We start from the raw sequence: 19,415 nt of genomic DNA on the forward strand, positions 1-19,415 counted from the left end.
CTGCGGTCAACGGCACCGCGCCTGCGCACGAGGGTGGGGCGCACGGCGCAGATTTACCGTAAAGCTCAGAATGCGGCGGTGGCCCAAAATCTTGCACATCTGCCGAGTCTCCACTTCTGGCCGGACCTGAGTTGTGTGGCTCCCAGACCGGGGACGTCTCTGCCCCTCCACCCAGCAGAGATTCTTAGTGGGATGTCTGGCACCTACACCTTCTGCTCCTCTTTCTTAAAGGCTGGAGATGCTTGAAAGGACATGTTAAGTGTCAATCAATGATCTGTTGCATCAAGACCAAAGGGAATTTTGGGGTTCCGTGAAGGTTTTGAAATTGAAAGTGTGATCCCTGAGGAAAAGGACACCTACTAAGAAGGGCTCCTGGTGGTTAACTGGGCTCAAATTTTAAAAAAACAGACTCTGGCAGCCATTTCTACACAGGACCTCTCGGCTAAACTGCACTTGAGGGAGAAGCCTGCACTGAACTGCCTGCCTGGGCTGTGTCCCTGCCATCTGAGCCAGCCCTTATGAAGGAGACCCTGGAGTCCTGTTTCAGCCCTAGGCTGAGGCCTTCCCCATCTCCCTTAAACAATATTCAAACGATTTCCCTGCTACAAAATCTTTAGCTTTGTCACTATCATCCGATATAGGAAATTAAGGTTTCTCAGTACAGAAATGTATTTTAAAAGGAGATTTAGAGGGAGTTATACTCACTTAAAAAATAACCCATAAACAAACTTCCAACTGCCACCACAAGGTCATGATCAATCAAAGCCCTGGACCACAGTGGAACTCAGCACATCACCCAAGACTGAATCGACAGCACAGGCCAGCCATGGGCTTAATCTCTGCACATCCTCCTCTGAAATCCACCTTCCACCAAAAAACCACAGTACGAGATTAACACAGAGAAAGAATAAAACAGTAAACCCAATAGTGTGGTGGGAAAAGAAACTGACGACATTTGATTAGAAGTGTTGTTCACGCAGATAGAGAGCAGGTAGGATGAAGTCCACTGAGAAATAAATCTGGAGGAAGAGAAGCCCAAGCGTGTGCTGGAGAAAGCTCCTTCAGAGTGAGCAGATTTTTGTGCAAAGGAGGAATGGAGGGTCAGGGTGGGACGTGAACAATTGTTAACTCTGAAAGGAGGGAAGGATGAGAGGAGAAGCACATGACCAGCACTGGGCAGCTGCCTCTCTCCTGTTCCCTGGGTTTGCTCAGGACGTGGCATTTCACCATAGAAGACAGAAGTCAAAGGTTGTACAACTGACTTCTGTAGGAGCAATAAGTTACAGGTCAGCTGATGACACTGAAATGACAAAAGGACACTGCATCACAAAATGTTATATTGTGTCAATTATCAAATGAGCCACAGATTAGCACAGTTTCTGAAGTACTGGTAATGCTGCTGATCTCATGCTTTTGAAGATGTCAAGAGTATTGGTTCAGACAATGTAAAACATTGGGGTTTTTCCACATGTGGCACTTTAATTTTACCCTTTAGCTGGCAGTCAGTGTGACCGACAGTCCTGTCCAGGATGGGGCTCCTCTCTTCAGTTTGTGACTCTACAAGTTATGCATTTCTGTGCATACAATCATGTTAGCCATAAGCAGTCTTCCCTGGTGTTTATCAGCTGGTGTCCAATAAGGAAAATGGAAAACGCTGAAGGCTTATTGAACAGGGAGCTCACCAAGGAGTTGGTAATAAAGGTGTTTGCAGGGCTAGAGAAGTGAAAAAGAGACTACACAGGCTGCCTGTTGACTGCAGATGGCAGGAAGGCAGTTTCTGGAAGTGCAAGAGAGAAAGACAAGTGCTGTTGCCCAGGCCCCATGGCTGCAGGGGAAGCTGAGGCTGCTGCTCTTGGGACTGGGCTGACTGAGTGAGAACCCGGAAGCCTGCCCACAAAGCCACAGCAGCCGCACGGCCTCCCTGGGCTGCTGTGGGTACCACACGCACCACTCCTGTGACCCCTGCAGGAGGCGATGTCAAAGCTGAGAACACTCACATGTGCCTGCCCTCTTCCCAGCTTCAGTCTCCCACCAGAGCCTTCCACGCAGATGCTAGCAAGAAGGCACCTGGAGGCGGGCCTGGGATGTGGAAGTCGGAGGCCGTCAGCTCCAGCAACAGAAAGGTGAGTAGGACAGACAACTCTGGGACAGAGGCAGGAGAGATCCTCTCTGGCCCAGTGACGGTGACCCACAGAGTACCCTTCTTCTTCTCTCAAATTCTTTATGAGTTGGAGTCAAACTGGCCGACGACATATGCCTGTGAACAAGATCACAAAGCTTCCTCTGCAAACTGACTATTCTCATTTTCATCCAGTGGAGATAATTTATCTGATCCTTACAAAAGTTATAGCTGGCCCTGGCCGGGTGGCTCAGTTGGTTGGAGCATCATCTCATACACCAAAAGGTTGTGGGCTGGATTCTCTGTCAGGCACAGACAGGAGGTGACTGGTCCATGCTTCTCTCTCACAGTTGTTTCTCTCTGTCTCCCTTCCTCTCTTTCTTTTTTTTTTAAATTTTTTTTATTGATTATGCTGTTACAGTTGTTCTATTCCCCCCCTCATTCCATTCCACCCTACCCCCCCGTCCCCACCATTACCCCCCCTTTAGTTTATGACCATGTGTCTCAATTCCTTTAGATTCTATATTTCCCATGCTATTCTTGCCCCCCATCTATTTTCTATCTACTGTATATGCTACTTATTTTCTGTACCTTCTCCCCCCTTCTCCTGCTCCCACTCCCCTGCTGCTAACCCTCCTTGAGATCTTCATTTCTATGTTTCCACTCCTGATCTAGCTGTCCTTTTAGTTTGCTTTTATTTTAGGTGTGGTTGTTAATAACTGTGAATTTGTTGTCCTTTCACTGTTCATGTTTCTTTAACTTCTTTTTCTTAGATAAGTCCCTTTAACATTTCATATAATAAGGGCTTGGTGATGATGAACTCCTTGAATTTGGTCTTATCTGAGAAGCACTTTATCTGTCCTTCCATTCTAAATGAAAGTTTTGCTGGATAGAGCAATCTTGGTTGTAGGTCTTTGGATTTCATGACTTGGAATACTTCTTTCCAGCCCCTTCTTGCCTGTAAGGTCTCTTTTGAGAAATCTGCTGACAGTCTGATGGGGACTCCTTTGTAGGTGACTGTCCCCTTAGCTCTTGCTGCTTCTAGGATTTTCTCCTTCATTTTAATTTCGGCTAATGTAATGATGATGTGCCTTGGTGTGTTCCTTCTTGGGTCCAACTTCTTTGGGATGCTCTGAGCTTCCTGGATTTCCTGGAAGTCTATTTCCTTTGTCATATTGGGGGAATTCTCCTTTATTATTTGTTCAAATAAGTTTTCCACTGGTGGCTGTGCCTTTCCCCCTTCTGGTACCCCTATAATTCGGATGTTGGAGCGTTTAAAGATGTCCTGGAGGTTCCTAAGACTCTCCTCATTTCTTTGAATTCTTGCTTCTTGACTCTTTTCTGTTTGGCCATTATTTGCTTTCTTCTGGTCCACTCCATTGATTTGAGTCCCAGTTTCCTTTTCATTGCTATTGGTGTCCTGTGCAATTCCATTCATTTCAATTAGTTTCGCCTTCATATATTTCTCTAATTTGTGGCTATAATCAACCAGTTCTGTGAGGATCCTGATGACCAGTGTTTTAAACTGTGCGTCTGAGAGTTTTGCTATTTCTTCATCACTTAGATTTATAGGCTCTGGGGCTTTGAGATCTTCTTGAGCCATTTTTGGTCTGTTCGCATGCCCTTTAAGTGTGAGGAGGGGCGCCTTGGACTCCCAGGTCTCTGGGTTGTGACACTGTATGTGGGGGCGTGGTCAGAGCGGGGAAATGGCGACCCCCTCTGCAGTTTCGCACTGCTGGGTGAGGAGCAGCGCCTTAGTTGGTTCACCTGGGCCGGGCCACTCAGAGTCTCTGGGTTATGACGCTGTATATGGAGGTGGGGTCAGAGCAGGGAAATGGCGGCGCCCTCCGTGCCGCTTACTGCGGGCCCCGCTGGGTGGCGGTCCAATGGCCCACTCCCTCGCTTGTCTACGCACAAATGCGAGACCACAGTCAACCCGCAGCCCTGCTCCCTTGCTGTTTCCCCCGAGGTCACTCGCTTGGTCGCTCGCTCGGTAGCTCACTAGGTCCAACCCTGCGCCTGGATTCCGCGAGCCTGGATTCCGCGCCCCTGAATCCGTCCGATCAAGTTTTCCTGTGCAACCCCGCTCCACCAGCTGCTGGTTTCGCCCCTCTTACCTATCGGGCTGAAGAATTTGTTGTTAACCGACTTCCGAAAAGGTCAATTTTCTGTGTTCTGGCTGTGTTTTCTGTTGCTAATATATAGTTGTCTCTAAACTTGGTTGTGTGAGAAGGCACGGCATATCCACCTATGCCTCCACCTTGGCGGAAGTCTCTCCCTTCCTCTCTTTCTAAAATCAACAAACATATCCTTGGTGAAGATTTAAAAAACACAAACAACAAAAAAGTTATAGCTGGTAGTTTGTTGCTCACAACATGAAAAAACATTTTCATTAACTTAAAATTAAATAGTCTGGAAGGTGAGATGCTGCACTGTTAGCTCAGCCATGTCCCTGTTCCTCGCACAGCCCTGAGGCTGTTTGGCCTCTTTGTCTCGGGTGTTCTTCCAAAATCCATAAATGACTTTATTCAACCTGGTGTGGGTGCTGCAGGGTGACTTCTGTTGCTGGACTAAAGATGAGGACAGTCTGCTTATTTTCATTTATCATCAGTGTACATGAATGACACTTGCCGAAGTATGTACAGAGGACCTCACTCCCCTGTTTGGGAGGGACCTTCGGTGGGGTTGTGACTTGCTGTTCTGGAGCATCCTGTTCACGGGTGGTACCCTGAGCAGTATGGACCTTGGAACAGACCAGCACACTTACCGACCATGGGGAGGGTCAAGAAGAGCTGTGGGCACTTCACAGCTGGGAGGCGATTGTTCCTTGGGATGTGCTTCATGATAAGTCAATTGCCAGAAGGAACAGATGTGTTGGCCAGAACCTCCCCTTGGCCTGGTAACCTTGACTCTTGCTGAAAAGAAGCTCTGGATGGAAGGAGAGTCCTTGACAACCAAGTGTCTACTGGTGAAGAAGATCACTGGGTCCCACCTGGAAGAATCAGGGGCCCATGACAATGCCATCTGTGCAGAGCCCATGGTCCCCCACCCTGGGGCCAGCCTGTGTGGTCACTGTGACCCTGACAGGGCTGAGCCCACACCAGGCCTGCCCGGCACAGCTTCCTGAGGCCTTGTGTGCCCCGCCTGTGTTGGGGACTGTGCCAGGGTGCTGGCGTTGTGATTTGATGGTTAAAACGTTGCACACTAATTAGAAAATGTGTCCCATAATTGAAACTATTGGCTAGAGTTGTTATTGAGTAGAATTCCCCAAAAGAGACAGTGTAATAAAGTAAATGGAAGATCTGGAAAAGGTGCGCAGGTGTTCTTATAGTGTGTACATTATTGTACTATTTGTATGAGAGTGAAGTCATTTCTATACACAAAGTTAAAAATTGTGTTTCTGAGGCAACACTGTGTGGTACATTCTGCAGGTCCATTTCAGTGTTATGCTGCTGGTACTGCTCCTGTTGCCACAGTCCCACTTTTCCCATGACATTGTGTGGTGGGAATGGCTGAGCTACAGGAGAGAAGTCAATTGTTCTGTGCTGAGCATGAGTTCAGCTCATATGAAGAATTCTTATCAGTTCCAATAGGATTTTTCAGTAGATATCTTAAATGTTTAATTCACCAATTCATTTTTTAATTTAATCTTTATTGTACTTTTCCATTACCACTTAGTCCCCTTACACCCATCTCCCCTCTGCAATCTCCACACTGTTGCCCATGTCCATGAGTCCTCAACAATTCACTTTGGAAAAATCCTCACTGGATGATGTGCTTACTGATTTTAGAGGGAGGGTGGCAGAGAAAGATAAAGGGTGAAAAACATCAGTGTGAGAGAGAGTTATCGATCAGTTACCTCCCATATCCAACCAGCCAGGGATTGAACCCCCAACCTAGGCACAATCCCTGACCAGGAATCAAACCTGTGACTTTTGGGTTTATGGGAGGTCACTCCAACCCTCTGAGCCACACCCACTATGGTTCAAACCGTTTTTATATAGATTTTTTTCCTTGTCTGAAGAGAATTTTTTTTACACTTTTCTCCTTTCTTTTCTTTAATAAACATTTTTTAAAGAGCAGTTTAGGTTCACAGAGAAATTGAACAGCAATTGCAGACTTCCCACATGCGTCCCACTCACAAAGGCACAATCCCCCCGCCTCCCTCTACAGCCCCATCAGGCTGGGACATGTGTCACAACTGACAAACCTCTATTGGTACACCAGTATCACTCACAGCCTGTAGCTACCATTGGGGTTTGCACTTGTTTTGTACATTCCACATGTTTGGTGACATGTATAACGATGTGTACCCACCCTTACAGTGCAGACAGCTTTCCTGCCCTCTCTCCCCAACCACTGGAGACCACTGACTGATATTCCAGTGTCTCCATGGCTTTGACCTTTCCCAGTCTCTGCCATTGCATCAGGGATCCTGTAAGCCCTAAGGGCCTGAGAGATGCTGCAGCCAGTCAGTGGGAGAAGCCTGGGTCTCAGACTAACCCTTGAGGTCAGGATGTATCCTGAACAGGCATCTGGGAGCAGTAGATCCAGGTCAAGGCAACAGTTGTTCAGAGTGTCCATCACAGAGGACTGTGTCATTAGTGATACTGTTGAGAACACTGGACCATGGGGATAAAGCAGTGGAGTTACTTCCATTTTATTATCATTTCTCAGTTCTCCACAGACAGTGCACCCTTCATTGTCCATACCCCTGGGGCACTACCACTGCCCCACCCTCTGACCTAAGCACATCCTGCAGCATGTCCCCTCTGCTGGCCTCTGCACTGCACCCAGATGCCACAATGATAATCCACTGTTTTTTAATCCACTGCAAGGGAAAAGGTAGCAAGATGATGACAGATGTGTGATCTGGAGGAAAAAGATTGGAGGCCTAGAAGAAATGGATTGCCACCTTGGTCCTGAATCTGAGGAGCATGTTTTCCAAAATACGCTGAATAACATACTTGAAGTAGTTATTTTTTTTTATTGCATATACAGTGTGTAGCAGAGCCTCAATCCTGTTCTACTCTCTCAAATTCTCTTAGTTCTTTGATCTTTATTCAAATATTTGTTCTTGCTGGGGAGAGTAACACTGTTTACATCCGCCCAAGTCTCTTAATGTCTGGCTCGGTGGAAGACAGGTGTATTCACATATTTGCTTCACTCTTCACTCTGTTGCAGTATCACATGTCAGGTAGTCTCTGGAAGATTCCACTGCACACCTGTGAGGGAATGGGATTGACCCAGGAGCATAAACCTTAATGTTGTTATTAAAGAAGTTTTGTTCCAGACGCCCTGGGTTGGAGGGTCCCATCAGTAGTGGCACATAAGTGTGCGTGTGTATGGTGACGTTTGTGTTGTGTGCCAATTAGGTGAAGGACAGAGAGCAGAGTTGCCTTAACAATTTAAACGTATGGAGTGGATTCCAGAAGCAAGTGTCCACCTCAATTTCTAAGGCTTTAATCGACATTCGTATATCAACAAATGAATATTGTGTAATCTGGTGAACTTTCTTAGTAAAGAATTCTAAATAAAGTAAGACTAGAAGAACACTCTTTAGAACCAATATAATCAATGTTCAAAGTCGACAGCCAACATCACTCTAAAACAGTGAGTACTAAAGTGCTTCTATTATAATGGTGGTGGAGGGAAATACCTGATGAACCCATTATTAGTCTACATGGGCCTGCAAACTCTAAGTGTCACACTAAAATAAGAACACAAAGGTTGTCCTACTTGTTGTAAATCTAAGGGGAGACACAAAGGGTCTTCTCACTTGGCCATGATGCTGATGTCACCTAAACATGTTTATTTCTAAGCTGGCCGTTTATCCCGTAGCTTTTCCAATTCCTCAGCCACACGATCGATCATTAAGGAGCATCAACTCTGCCATCTGTAACTGTTGAAATTATATACACACAACAGCAAACATAGTAGTACACATTGTTATGAATTTTCTTATGACGATTTCTTAAAAGTGGAATTGTTGAATTATCCATTGATTTTTTTTAAAGAATAGTTTTTCCATGTCTAGCATACTTGAGGGCCATATTTTCTAGTAGCATTTTGAATAAATGATCCCACTCCCTGTTGTTCTCCAAGGTTTCTGCTGAAAAATCCATTGGTAGTTGTATGGGAATCTCTGGTATATGACTAGTTATCTTTCAACGGCTACTTCCAAAAGGTCACTGTCTTTTTTACTTTTGACAGGTTTAGTATAATGGGTCTCAGTGTTGATTTCTTTCAGTTCAGTTCAACAGTGTTCTTCAGGCTTCCTGAATCTGAATGTTCATTTCCCTCTCCAAAACTGGAACAATATCAGCTACTTTTTAAAATGACATTTATATTGCTTTCCATCTTTCTTCTCTTTCTAGCACTCCCAATGCATGTACTGCATCATTTAATAATATCCCTGTAGAGCCTTAAGCTTTCTTCAAGCCTTTTCATATTTAATCTTTTTGCTCCTTTAACTGCACAATTTTAAATTACCTATGACATTGCAATATCTTTCTTCTGATTGATTGTGTTACTGTTTTCAATATCCTTCCTCTCTAGAATATGAACTATTTTATACATGGCTGATATTGAAGGCAAACACTGTGTAACATTTCTATCCTAATACCCCCAAAGATCTAGGGAGAAAAGGTTTATCATGATGACCATGTCCGGGATGTTGCCATCCTGTTCACGTATCATGTGAAAAGGGGTTGAACTCCAGTGTCTATTTCCTAAGAGGTAATATTTGCTTAAATCCCAAGACATTGGTTGGAAGTATAGCCAGAATGATGGATTTCCACCTGAACACATGTCACACGCTCTCTTCCCTTCCAGGCAGCCCTCCCTATAATCACACAGTGGACCTGAGACTGTGCAGGGGAGGGACCAGGAGAACATTAGCATAGGGTCTCGCCTCTGTCTACCTGCTTTCAACTCTAGGCCCTACACCAGTGATTCTAGCCTTCTCACTGGTTTCTGTGATTCCTGTTTCTTTCCACCAGAGTTAGTCACCAGTGTATATGCCACAGGGCATTTATGCTGGTGCACCTACCATCTCACTGTCCCCTGAGGTCCCCTGAGCACTACAGAATGTTAGGTGGTGAGGACTCTGGGTTGAACGAGATTGCTATTTTCTGCCCACACAGAACTATAGCCTGATTCTGGAGACACACAGGTCAAATGTGATTTTAATAAGTATTTTCTGGTTCATTGATTTTTTTTTCAGGTACAGTGGTTTTTACCAAGCAGTCAAAGGTTGATTGAGTCTTATTATCCTGTTCTTGATTTTCATTGATTCTACCATGGTCAGAAACATGCTCCAATTGATTCCAATGATTGTGATGTTTGTAAGAATGGTGGCAAGGCCCCAGCTGGGGCCTGGACACTCTCCCCAACAGTCTGTATGCACCCTCCCACACCTGATGCAAAGGGTGAGAATCTGGTCAGTGTTCACGGGCTCCAGGAAGCTCCTCACACAATCAGCGAGGGGTCCAGTGTCTGTGTATCAGCAGTGTCCTGAGAGCCCAGTTGCCCCTCCAACTCTTGATCTCCGTGAAAACTCCACCCAGTGCTGACAAAGACTCTCCCCAACTATCCACATGCAACCTCCACCCAGTGCTGATGAAGATCCTCACCATCAATCCTCACCATTAAGAGGAAGTTCTCACTGCACAGGGGAACCCCAGTGGGATAAACGTTCACCAAACAGCAGACAAAAGTCATCTCCTCCTCCTGACAAGGCACTGAGCCTTGCTGGAATAACCACTTTCCACACTTGGGTCGTGACTATGTGGGCTTTCCTCCTGGGATGGTCAGTCATCTGTGATGGCTCCTTTAAGCCAAGTGGTGTCTTATCTGTTTCCTCCCTTTGCCATCTTGGAGTGTGTGCCCTCACTGAGCCTCCCTCCACAAGTTATTGGCTAGTTTCTCAGGGGACACCAGGTGTGGTTGGGTTGCGCAGCTTATGTCTCAAAGACACTTTCATACCTTCTTATCCCACTTTACCTTAATCCTTTTCACAAAAATGTTCATTCTGTGGTTCATTTCAGGAGCTTTCACCTGCTTTGTTCCCTGCTGGCCTGGTGCATTTTCACTGGCATGGATTGGATAAATTTGGCCATGGATGGCTTGTTGGGAGCCAACCCCCCCATCTGGGGTCCTCACAAGTCTTCCCTTTAGTATGGGCACTCTAGCACCAGTGCTTCCCTGCCCCCATCTCCAATATTTCTTCTAATCCTTTGAGCGACCTAGTCCTCTGGTATTTGCTGGAGCTGTTGTCACAATTAACACAATGCATAGAGACTTTTCTGTTTTTTTTCCAATTTTATTATTTTTTTAATTTTTGAAAATATATTTTATTGATTATGCTATTACAGTTGTCCCATTTCCCCCCTTCATTCCCTTCCACCCTGCACACCCTCTTCCATCCACATTCCCCCCCCTTTAGTTCATGTGCATGTGTCTTAAGTTCTTTAGCTTTTACATTTACCATACTTTTTTGCCCTCCCCCTGTCTATTTTCTGCCTGCCATCTATGCTACTTATTCTCTGTACCCTTCCCCCGCTCCTCCTCCCATTCCCCTGTTGCTACCCCTCATTGTGATCTCCATTTCTGTGGTACTGTTCCTGTTCTATTGTTTCCTTAGTTTGTTTGTATTTTAGGTGTGGTTGTTAGTAATTTGTAAGTTTGCTGTCATTTTGCTATACATGTTTTTTTATCTTTTTTTTCTTAGATAAGTCCCTTTAACATTTCATATAATAAAGGCTTGGTGATGATGAACTCCTTGAACTGGACCTTATCTGAGAAGCACATTACCTGTCCTTCCATTCTAAATGAAAGCTTTGCTGGATAGAACAATCTTGGATGTAGATCTTTGGATTTCATGACTTGGAATACTTCTTTCCAGCCCCTTCTTGCCTGTAAGGTCTCTTTTGAGAAATCAGCTGACAGTTTGATGGGAACTCCTTTGTAGGTAACTGTCTCCTTATCTCTTGCTGCTTCTAGGATTCTCTCCTTCATTTGAATCTTGGCTAATGTAATGATGATATGCCTTGGTGTGTTCCTCCTTGGGTCCACCCTCTTTGGGACTCTCTGAGCTTCCTGGACTTCCTGGAAGTCTATTTCCTTTGCCAGATTGGGGAAGTTCTCCTTCATTATTTGTTCAAATAAGTTTTCCACTTGTTGCCATTCCTCTTCCCCTTCTGGTACCCCTATAATTCGGATGTTGGAATGTTTAAAGATGTCCTGGAGGTTCCTAAGCCTCTCCTTATGTTTTTGAATTCTTGTTTCTTCATTCTGTTCTGGTTGAATGTTTCTTTCTTCCTTCTGGTCCACTCCACTGATTTTAGTCCCAGTTTTCTTTCCCATCACTGTGCATTTTGCTTCATTTCACTTAGTGTAGCCTTCATTTGTTCATCTAATTTGTGGCTAAAATCAACCAGTTCTGTGAGCATCCTGATCACCAGTGCTTTGAACTGTGCATCTGATAGGTTAGCTATCTCTTTGTCTCTTAGAAGTATTGGCTCTGGGGCTTTGAGCTGTTCTTCTTCTGGAGCCATAATGCTTTGGTCAGGTTGAGCCTGTTATGTATGAGGGGCGGAGCCTTAGGTGTTCACCAGGGTGGGGCAACCCAGGTCACTGGGTTATGATGCTGTATGTGGGGGTAGTGTCTGAGAGGGAACTATTGGGCTTTGCTCCCTCTCTGTTGCACCTCAGTTGCTTCCGCAGCTTCCCCCAAGCAAACTGGGCCTTTCTGATGCTGATTCCTGTGTGGGTGGACTTGTGTGCATTCTAGGACCCTGTGGGTCTCTCCAAGGAACTCTCCTGTGAGGCTGGGAGTCTCTCCCTGCACCTCAACCCCCACATGTATTTTCAATTAGTGTTTTGAGGCTTTATTTCCCAGCTCTAGGACCCTGGGTTGCACGATCTGTCTCGCTCCCCAGTTATCTACGCGTGAATGTGGGACTGCTGCCTGGTCAGCCAGCCACCTTGTACATGTTTCTCAATTGCCGTCCTGCTTGGTCTACCCATGGCCACCCCACGCCTGGAGTTTGCCAGCTGCCGCCTGGGCGCTCAGGGTCTGCCTGGCGCCCGGGATGCCTTGCAAGCCTGGTGTCACCACTTCCTGTGCCACAGCCTGTCTCCCCTCGGCTGCTGGACTCTGCCCTGACTACCGGTCTGGATGAATGTGTCTATTTTAACTCCTTGGTTGTCGGACTTCCATACAGTTCAATTTTCTCTTAAGAAATTTTGTTGTTATTGTGTTTCTAAATTGTTGTTGTCCTTATTTTGGTCGTTTGAAGAGGCACAGTGTGTCTACCTATGCCTCCATCTTGGCTGGAAATCTGAGACTTTTCTAAGTAATGCAGTCAATACCCTCTGACTGACCTCCTCAACTATATCACGAGACAAGAGGGGCCCCTGGGAAACGTGAACACATCAGCTTTCCCCTAAGTGCACCAGGGCAGCTTGGGTGTATCCTCAGGCAGGTGGGGCCAACATGGTCCAGGGACTGAGTCTGAGGAGATGGGTGGTATTCCCAGGCTGCCCGATCCACGGGATGACCTCTGGTTCTGCACTCTTGCTCTGGGGATCCTTGAAGCTGCCATTACTCAGGGTCCTGAGGCCTCTCCTCCCTTTCAAGCCAGTGACCACTCTGATGAGAGTATGGCCATTTCAGTGACTGCAGTCATACTTCTCCTTCTGATTCCCCATCACAGACCTTTTGTTGCTTCCTCCACATGTCCACTCCAGACATGTGGACTGGACATATGGACTCCTCTCCAAGTGGACCACATCAACCAGTGAGCAAAGGCCAACTTCTGCATGTGTGTGCAAAGCACTGAGACTGAGCAGGAATCAAGAGTCCCTAATAAACAAGTGTGTGTGTAGGGGTTGTAATAAGCAAAATATTAAAATGTGAGGTGTGGATCCAGGGACATCGTCTTTTTGTCTGGGCCTAATATTGTCACCAGCGTGGAGGTGCCATGGAGAATTGGAAGGAAGTTGCTCATTATGACCTATTGAGACTTAGGTACTTTCAGCCTCTTCTTTATGCATTAATATAAAGACAAATAGACCCCACTAGATTCATTTGTACATATTTGTTATTTTTGTAGTCAATTTTAGTTGACTACACAAGTATTTTGAAGGAAATATGTTGAAGGAACCTAAAAACATTGATTGCCTAATTCTCTGTTTGGGTGTTGCCTGGTGGAAGAGTCAGCTCTGAAGGGATCTGAATTGTCCTGGGAAAGGTCAGGGCCATTCTGGGTGAAGGGAAGGAGGAGGTACCCACGGAGGTGTGAGTAGGAGTGTGTTCATAACTTTTGTCTGCAGACAGGACTCTGGGAACTGGCAAAGGGAGGAGGGCTGAGGTCCAATCTCAACATCTCCTGCTTTGCTTTATTTCTGTGAAATACATACATGTCCCTCAAACCCAACTGCCTGTATATCAGTGGGAATGAGAGAATGGGCCAATTGCCACTTGCAGAGAGAGTCACATAGTTTAAGGGGTCACCAATAATCCCAGTCATAACTTTTTTAGTGAAAGGTTGTTAAAAATCAAAATAAATTTAATACACAAACTTTTAGGATTAAGACAGGATTCAGGTCCTCTTTCTCTGAGTCACCTCTCTCACTGGCTCAGTTTCTCTTCTGGCACCTTGGGTCTGGGACAGAGAACACCCAGAGTGGAGCCCAGCCTTGGTGAGCAGGGCACAGTGTGGATGTGAGGCCTGCCATGGACCGAGGAACCTGAGCTGGCCACTGCCCCCAGGACATGACAGCCTAAGTGGCCCTATGGTCCTGAGAGTGAGGGATGAGGGAGGACACTCACATGCCATGTCAGTGTTGGGCTGTGGGGTACGCAGGTCAGGGTGACTTTCAGATTCTTAGCACCTCGCCCTAGAGTTCTGTAAAGAATGATTGTGTGCTGGTGGGTGTGCATACATGTGTGTGTGTGAGAAACATATGTGTGACATGATTCCTTCTAAAGCATCCATTTTATTCAATAAACAAGAAACAACTTTAATTTTGCAGATGCTTTATTGAAATGGAAATGTACGTGAGGTTTCAACAATTGTCTTGCATTTGTAGATACAAAGATGAAGAAGGAAAGCTCAGCTGTGGCTTCTACCTGTGAATAGTCAGTTTTGGGACAATCTCCAGGTCGTGTGGAAGTTAGTACTGATCACACCAAGAGCTACCGAGTATTGCTTGCTGAAAAACAAAAGCAGAGACATCATTTACATCTTACTTGTTCTTACCAAGGAACATGCTCAAGAACAAACATGCATCCTCATTGTTTTCTTGGATTGGTCCACACACATTGACCGGAGCTGGTGCTGGAAGAGAAGTTAGAATTGTCTCATCTATTCTTCTTCTTTTTTTAAAATTTTAATTAAAAATAGATTTTATTGTTTATGCCATTACAGTTGTCCCATTCCCCCCATTCATTCACCTGCACCCTGCATAACCCCTCCCCCAACAATCCCTCCTTTAGTTCATGTACATGTGTCACAAGTTCTTTAGCTTCTACATTTCCCATACTATTATTCCCCTGTCTATTTTATACCTACTATCTACACTACTTATTCTCTGTACATTCTCCCTCCCCTGTTGCTAACCCTCCACGTGATCTTCATTTCTGTGGTTCTGCTCCTGATTAGCTGTCCTCTGAGTTTGCTTTTGTTTTAGGTGTGGTTGTTAATAACTGTGAGTTTGCTGTTCTTTCACTGCTCATCTTTTTTTAAAAACTTTTTTTATTGATTATGCCATTACATTTGTTCTATTCCCCCCTCCATTCCCCTCCACCCTGCATACCCCTCCCCCACCATTTCCCCCTTTAGTTCATGAACACGTGTCTCAAATTCTTTAGATTCAGTATTTCCCCTACTATTCTTACCCTCCCCCTATCTATTTTCTATCTACTGTCTATGCTACTTATTTTCTGTACCTTCTCCCCCCCTTCTCCTCCTCCCACTCCCCTGTTGCTAACCCTCCTTGTGATCTTCATTTCTATGGTTCTGCTCCTGATCTAGCTGTCCTCTTAGTTTGCTTTTGTTTTAGGTGTGGTTGTTAATAACTGTGAGTTTGCTGTCCTTTCACTGTTCATCTTTTTTATCTTCTTTTTCTTAGGTAAGTCCCTTTAACATTTCATATAATAAGGGCTTGGTGATGATGAACTCCTTGAACTGGACCTTATCTGAGAAGCACTTTATCTGCCCTTCCATTCTAAATGAAAGCTTTACTGGATAGCGCAATCTTGGATGTAGATCTTTGGATTTCATGACTTGGAATACTTCTTTCCAGCCCCTTCTTGCCTGTAAGGTCTCTTTTGAGAAATCAGCTGACAGTCTGATGGGAACTCCTTTGTAGGTAACTGTCTCCTTATCTCTTGCTGCTTCTAGGATTCTCTCCTTCATTTGAATCTTGGCTAATGTAATGATGATGTGCCTTGGTGTGTTCCTCCTTGGGTTAAACTTCTTTGGGACTCTCTGAGCTTCCTGGACTTCCTGGAAGTCTATTTCCTTTGCCAGATTGGGGAAGTTCTTCATTATTTGGTCAAATAAGTTTTCCACTTGTTGCTGTTCCTCTTCCCCTTCTGGTACCCCTATAATTCGGATGTTGGAATGTTTAAAGATGTCCTGGAGGTTCCTAAGCCTCTCCTTATGTTTTTGAATTCTTGTTTCTTTTTTTTTTGAATTCTTGTTTCTTCATTCTGTTCTGGTTGAATGTTTCTTTCTTCCTTCTGGTCCACTCCACTGATTTTAGTCCCAGTTTTCTTTCCATCACTATTGATTCCCTGTGCATTTTGCTTCATTTCAGTTAGTGTAGCCTTCATTTTTCCATCTAATTTGTGGCTAAAATCAACCAGTTCTGTGAGCATCCTGATCACCAGTGCTTTGAACTGTGCATCTGATAGATTGGCTATCTCTTTGTCTCTTAGAAGTATTGGCTCTGGGGCTTTGAGTTGTTCTTCTGCTTGAACCATAATGTTTTGGTTTGTTTGCACCTGTTATGTATGAGGAGCTGAGGCTTAGGTGTTCACAAGGGTGGGTTAACCCAGTTGCTGGGTTGTGACGCTGTATGTGGGGGCAGGGTCAGAGAGGGAGCAATGATGTTTGTTCTGCTCTCTTTCAGATTTTGGTCCCCTTTGCTGCTTCCCATAAGCAAATTGGGTCCTTCTGGTACTGGCTCCTGGGTGGGTGGACTTGTGTACATTCTAGGACACTGGGTCTCTCCAGAAAACTCTCCTGTGAGGCTGGGAGCCTCTCCAGGCACCTCAACCCCCAAAAGTTTTTTCATTTGGTGCTTTTAGGCTTTAATTCCCATCACTGGGGCCCTGGGTTGCATGGTCTGTCTCACTGTCCTTTTTCTTGCCTGTTTTATCTGCGTGTGAATATATGACTGCGGTCAGCCAGCCTCCTTGTGCCCTCACTGGGTCTGCCCATTGCTACCCTATGCCTGGGATCTGCCAACTGCCGCCTGCACACCTGGGACAGTCAGGCAGCCACCGCTTTTTCCTGCTGTGACCCCTCTCCACTGGCCACTGACTCCGCCCCCCCTTACTAATCTCCATGAATGGTTCATTGTTGTTGGACTTTGGTGTAGTTCAATTTTCTGTCTGTTTTGGTTGTATTTTTGTTTCTAAATCTTTGTTGTCCTTAAATTTGGTTGTGCAAGGAGGTACAGTATTTCTACCTGTATCCATCTTGGCCAGAAGTCTCTCAGAATCATCTCATCTGTTCTATTCTTCAGGTGACCATGACTTATCCCAAAGTGTGCTGGTGCTGCCCAATCTTGTCCCTACCAGGGACCCCTTGATCATGTTATCTTCATATTTCCTCTTCTTTGAAATAACATAGCCAACCAAATGCTGTGTTTCAGTTTTTAGTACTTCAGTCCAAATATGAGGGAATGTGAAGTTCTGAGTCCCTGCAGGTTAGAAGAAGAGCCAACAGCTTCATGCCCCCATCCCCACAGCCCCCATGGGTGACAAAACTTTTCAGGTGTGTGCTCCTCATGATTTGTCTAAGGATTTAAAGAAAATTCCCATCATCTTGAACTGAAGGAGCTGATAATTTAAAAAAAATTAAATTACAGTAAACACACATACAAATGTTACTCTTTCACTACTTTCAAAGCACAGCTAATTGTATGAGGAACATTCAGTCGGCAGCACACCTGACATCCAGGACCTTCTCATCTTGTTGAGATGCAGCTGCAGACCCTCCCCATCTGCCAGCTTCCTGCCCACCTGCCCTGGAAACCACTCTTCAACCTCTGTGTCTAAGAGATTGGCTACTCTACAAAATGTGATATTTGTCTCTTGGTGACTGGCTCATTATTTTTCTCATAGTTTCTCAAGGTTCATCCATGCCGTCCCCTGTGTCAGGAATTTTTTAGTGATCTGCACTTTCCTCTGTGTGCTGTGGCAGTATGTCCAGGTGGTTACCCTGGAATGTTGCAAATGATATGTTAGGGCAGGGAATGAGCAGTAGAAAACTCTACACAACATCTGTCATACGTGGAAAGACTGCCTCATGTGACACCACTGATTTCTGTTTCCCCTCACCCACCACCCAGGAGGGATTCACAACTATGGTTTCTGTGTGTCACTCTGCGGCCTTTTATTCACTGTCAATGAATCCACACACTGGTGCTGGCACACCTAGGTTGGTTGACAGTGCACTGAAGGTTGTGTTAATAAGATGGAAGGAATCTTCCTGACAAGCATGACCATCACGTGCTTCCAAAGAGCTGTCACAAACTGAGAGCTTGTCAAATGCAGTTCCCGTAGTTCAAATGTAGTTAAAGAGACACCAAAATTACCTTCATCTCTGAGACATCCTCCAGAGTTTCTCTGCTCTGCTGGAAAAAGCATTGCTTCATGAACATGATGTCCTTTTTGGTTTCTTCATCTGGTAAGAACCCTTGAATTTTATCCATGTATTCAGCCACATCCACATCAGGATCAATGGTCATATCCATGAGATTTTCTATAATATCGCAGCCAATCCCTGGGACCAAAGCAGGCAAATGCAGGCTCAGCTACAGAGGTGTGAATTTCGTGTGAGGCCTGACTGTAATGCTGTAATCTTACCCCCCTATCCCCTACAGGGACATATGCCCAGCGAGGTGGTGGAAAGGGTCTGAGTCCTCAGTGCTAGGAGACTCAACTCAGGACCTGGGATTTTCTTTTAGCCCTAAAACATCTGTGCCCTTGCCCTCTGCACCTACCCAACATGCTCTCCACCCCCCACAACGTAGACACTAGAGAAATGGGCTGCTTTGTACAGGGGCTTGGGGAGCAGCAGCACTTGCACAGGGGCCCTTAGCACAGCCCTCCTCCAAAGCTGGGGCCCTGTTCGGGCTCACCTGCATAGCAGTAAAGGGGGAGAGCAGTCAGCATAAGGACCATCACCAGCTTCATGGTTCAGGCAGCTGCTGTGGGCTGGTCTCTCTGAAGTGGCAGGGAAGAAGGAGCTCCTGTTGGAGGTGAGTGTCCAGAATGCAGCTTTTTATTCTCCTGGCGGCTGCCCTAATCCCTCACATGGATGATGGGATGAGTCACAGGGTATACCTGGCCCTGAGCCAGGAAGGGACTGGCAAAATCTCCTAGACTCAGCAGCCTGGGCTAGTTTCATATAACCCGAGGGGACAGAGCTTTGAAAACCCTCAAAGGTCTCAGAACTGCAATAATGGTGAGGACATTAGATGAAGTTAACATCAAAGTGCCAGCAAAATAATAAGGCAAATGACAACATTGTGAGAATGTATTGCCATTCCTGTTGCTTTCTTATGGTTGTGGTCCTCATTATCTCTTCCCCCTTCCCCAATTTTTTCTCCCCTCCTCCTCCTTCTTCACCTTAAGCTCTTCCTCCTCTTCCACCACCCTCCTCTCCTTTTCTTCTTTGCCCACCCTGTTACTCGTCTTGTTTTCCTTTTACCTTTTCAGAGTACAACAACACATTTCACATTCAGTCTGTGTTTCTTCTGATTCTGCAAACACCTGCTCTGGGTGCAATTCCACATGCTGCCTCTGGAGGACAGACTTTCCTCACCCACAGAGTGCAACACAGGTGCTTTGGGTGGGGAAATAGAAATAATTCCTCACCTTCTTTGAAGGTTGTTTCACAAAGATGCTCTTACTTAGTTTTGTCAGCTTCAAAAAGTTAGTTATATATTTAGACTTAAGTTTGGTTTTTGTTAGTTTGTTCGGGTTTTTGTTCTACCGATTCAAAGGATGATGTGAGAAGTATGGTTAGAGATGCTTGGGTGGTGGCCATGCTGA

General features: G+C 45.5%; 1 protein-coding gene across 1 annotated transcript; it reads right to left on the reverse strand.

Annotated features, from left to right (window-relative positions):
• Positions 1 to 14,194: 14,194 nt before the first annotated feature.
• Positions 14,195 to 18,610, reverse strand: SCGB2A2 (secretoglobin family 2A member 2). The gene is made up of 3 exons (XM_053659066.1): positions 18,500 to 18,610; positions 17,954 to 18,141; positions 14,195 to 14,338 (listed from the first exon to the last, which is right to left on the reverse strand). The coding sequence occupies exons 1-3, from the start codon at positions 18,552 to 18,554 to the stop codon at positions 14,300 to 14,302; spliced, it is 282 nt and encodes a 93-aa protein (XP_053515041.1). The 5' UTR covers positions 18,555 to 18,610; the 3' UTR covers positions 14,195 to 14,299.
• Between the last annotated feature and the right edge of the window lie 805 nt (positions 18,611 to 19,415).

This window comes from Artibeus jamaicensis, unplaced genomic scaffold (genome assembly GCF_021234435.1).
Source record: "Artibeus jamaicensis isolate MK-2021 breed Jamaican fruit bat unplaced genomic scaffold, CSHL_Jam_final scaffold_614, whole genome shotgun sequence".
Lineage (NCBI taxonomy): Eukaryota > Metazoa > Chordata > Mammalia > Chiroptera > Phyllostomidae > Artibeus > Artibeus jamaicensis.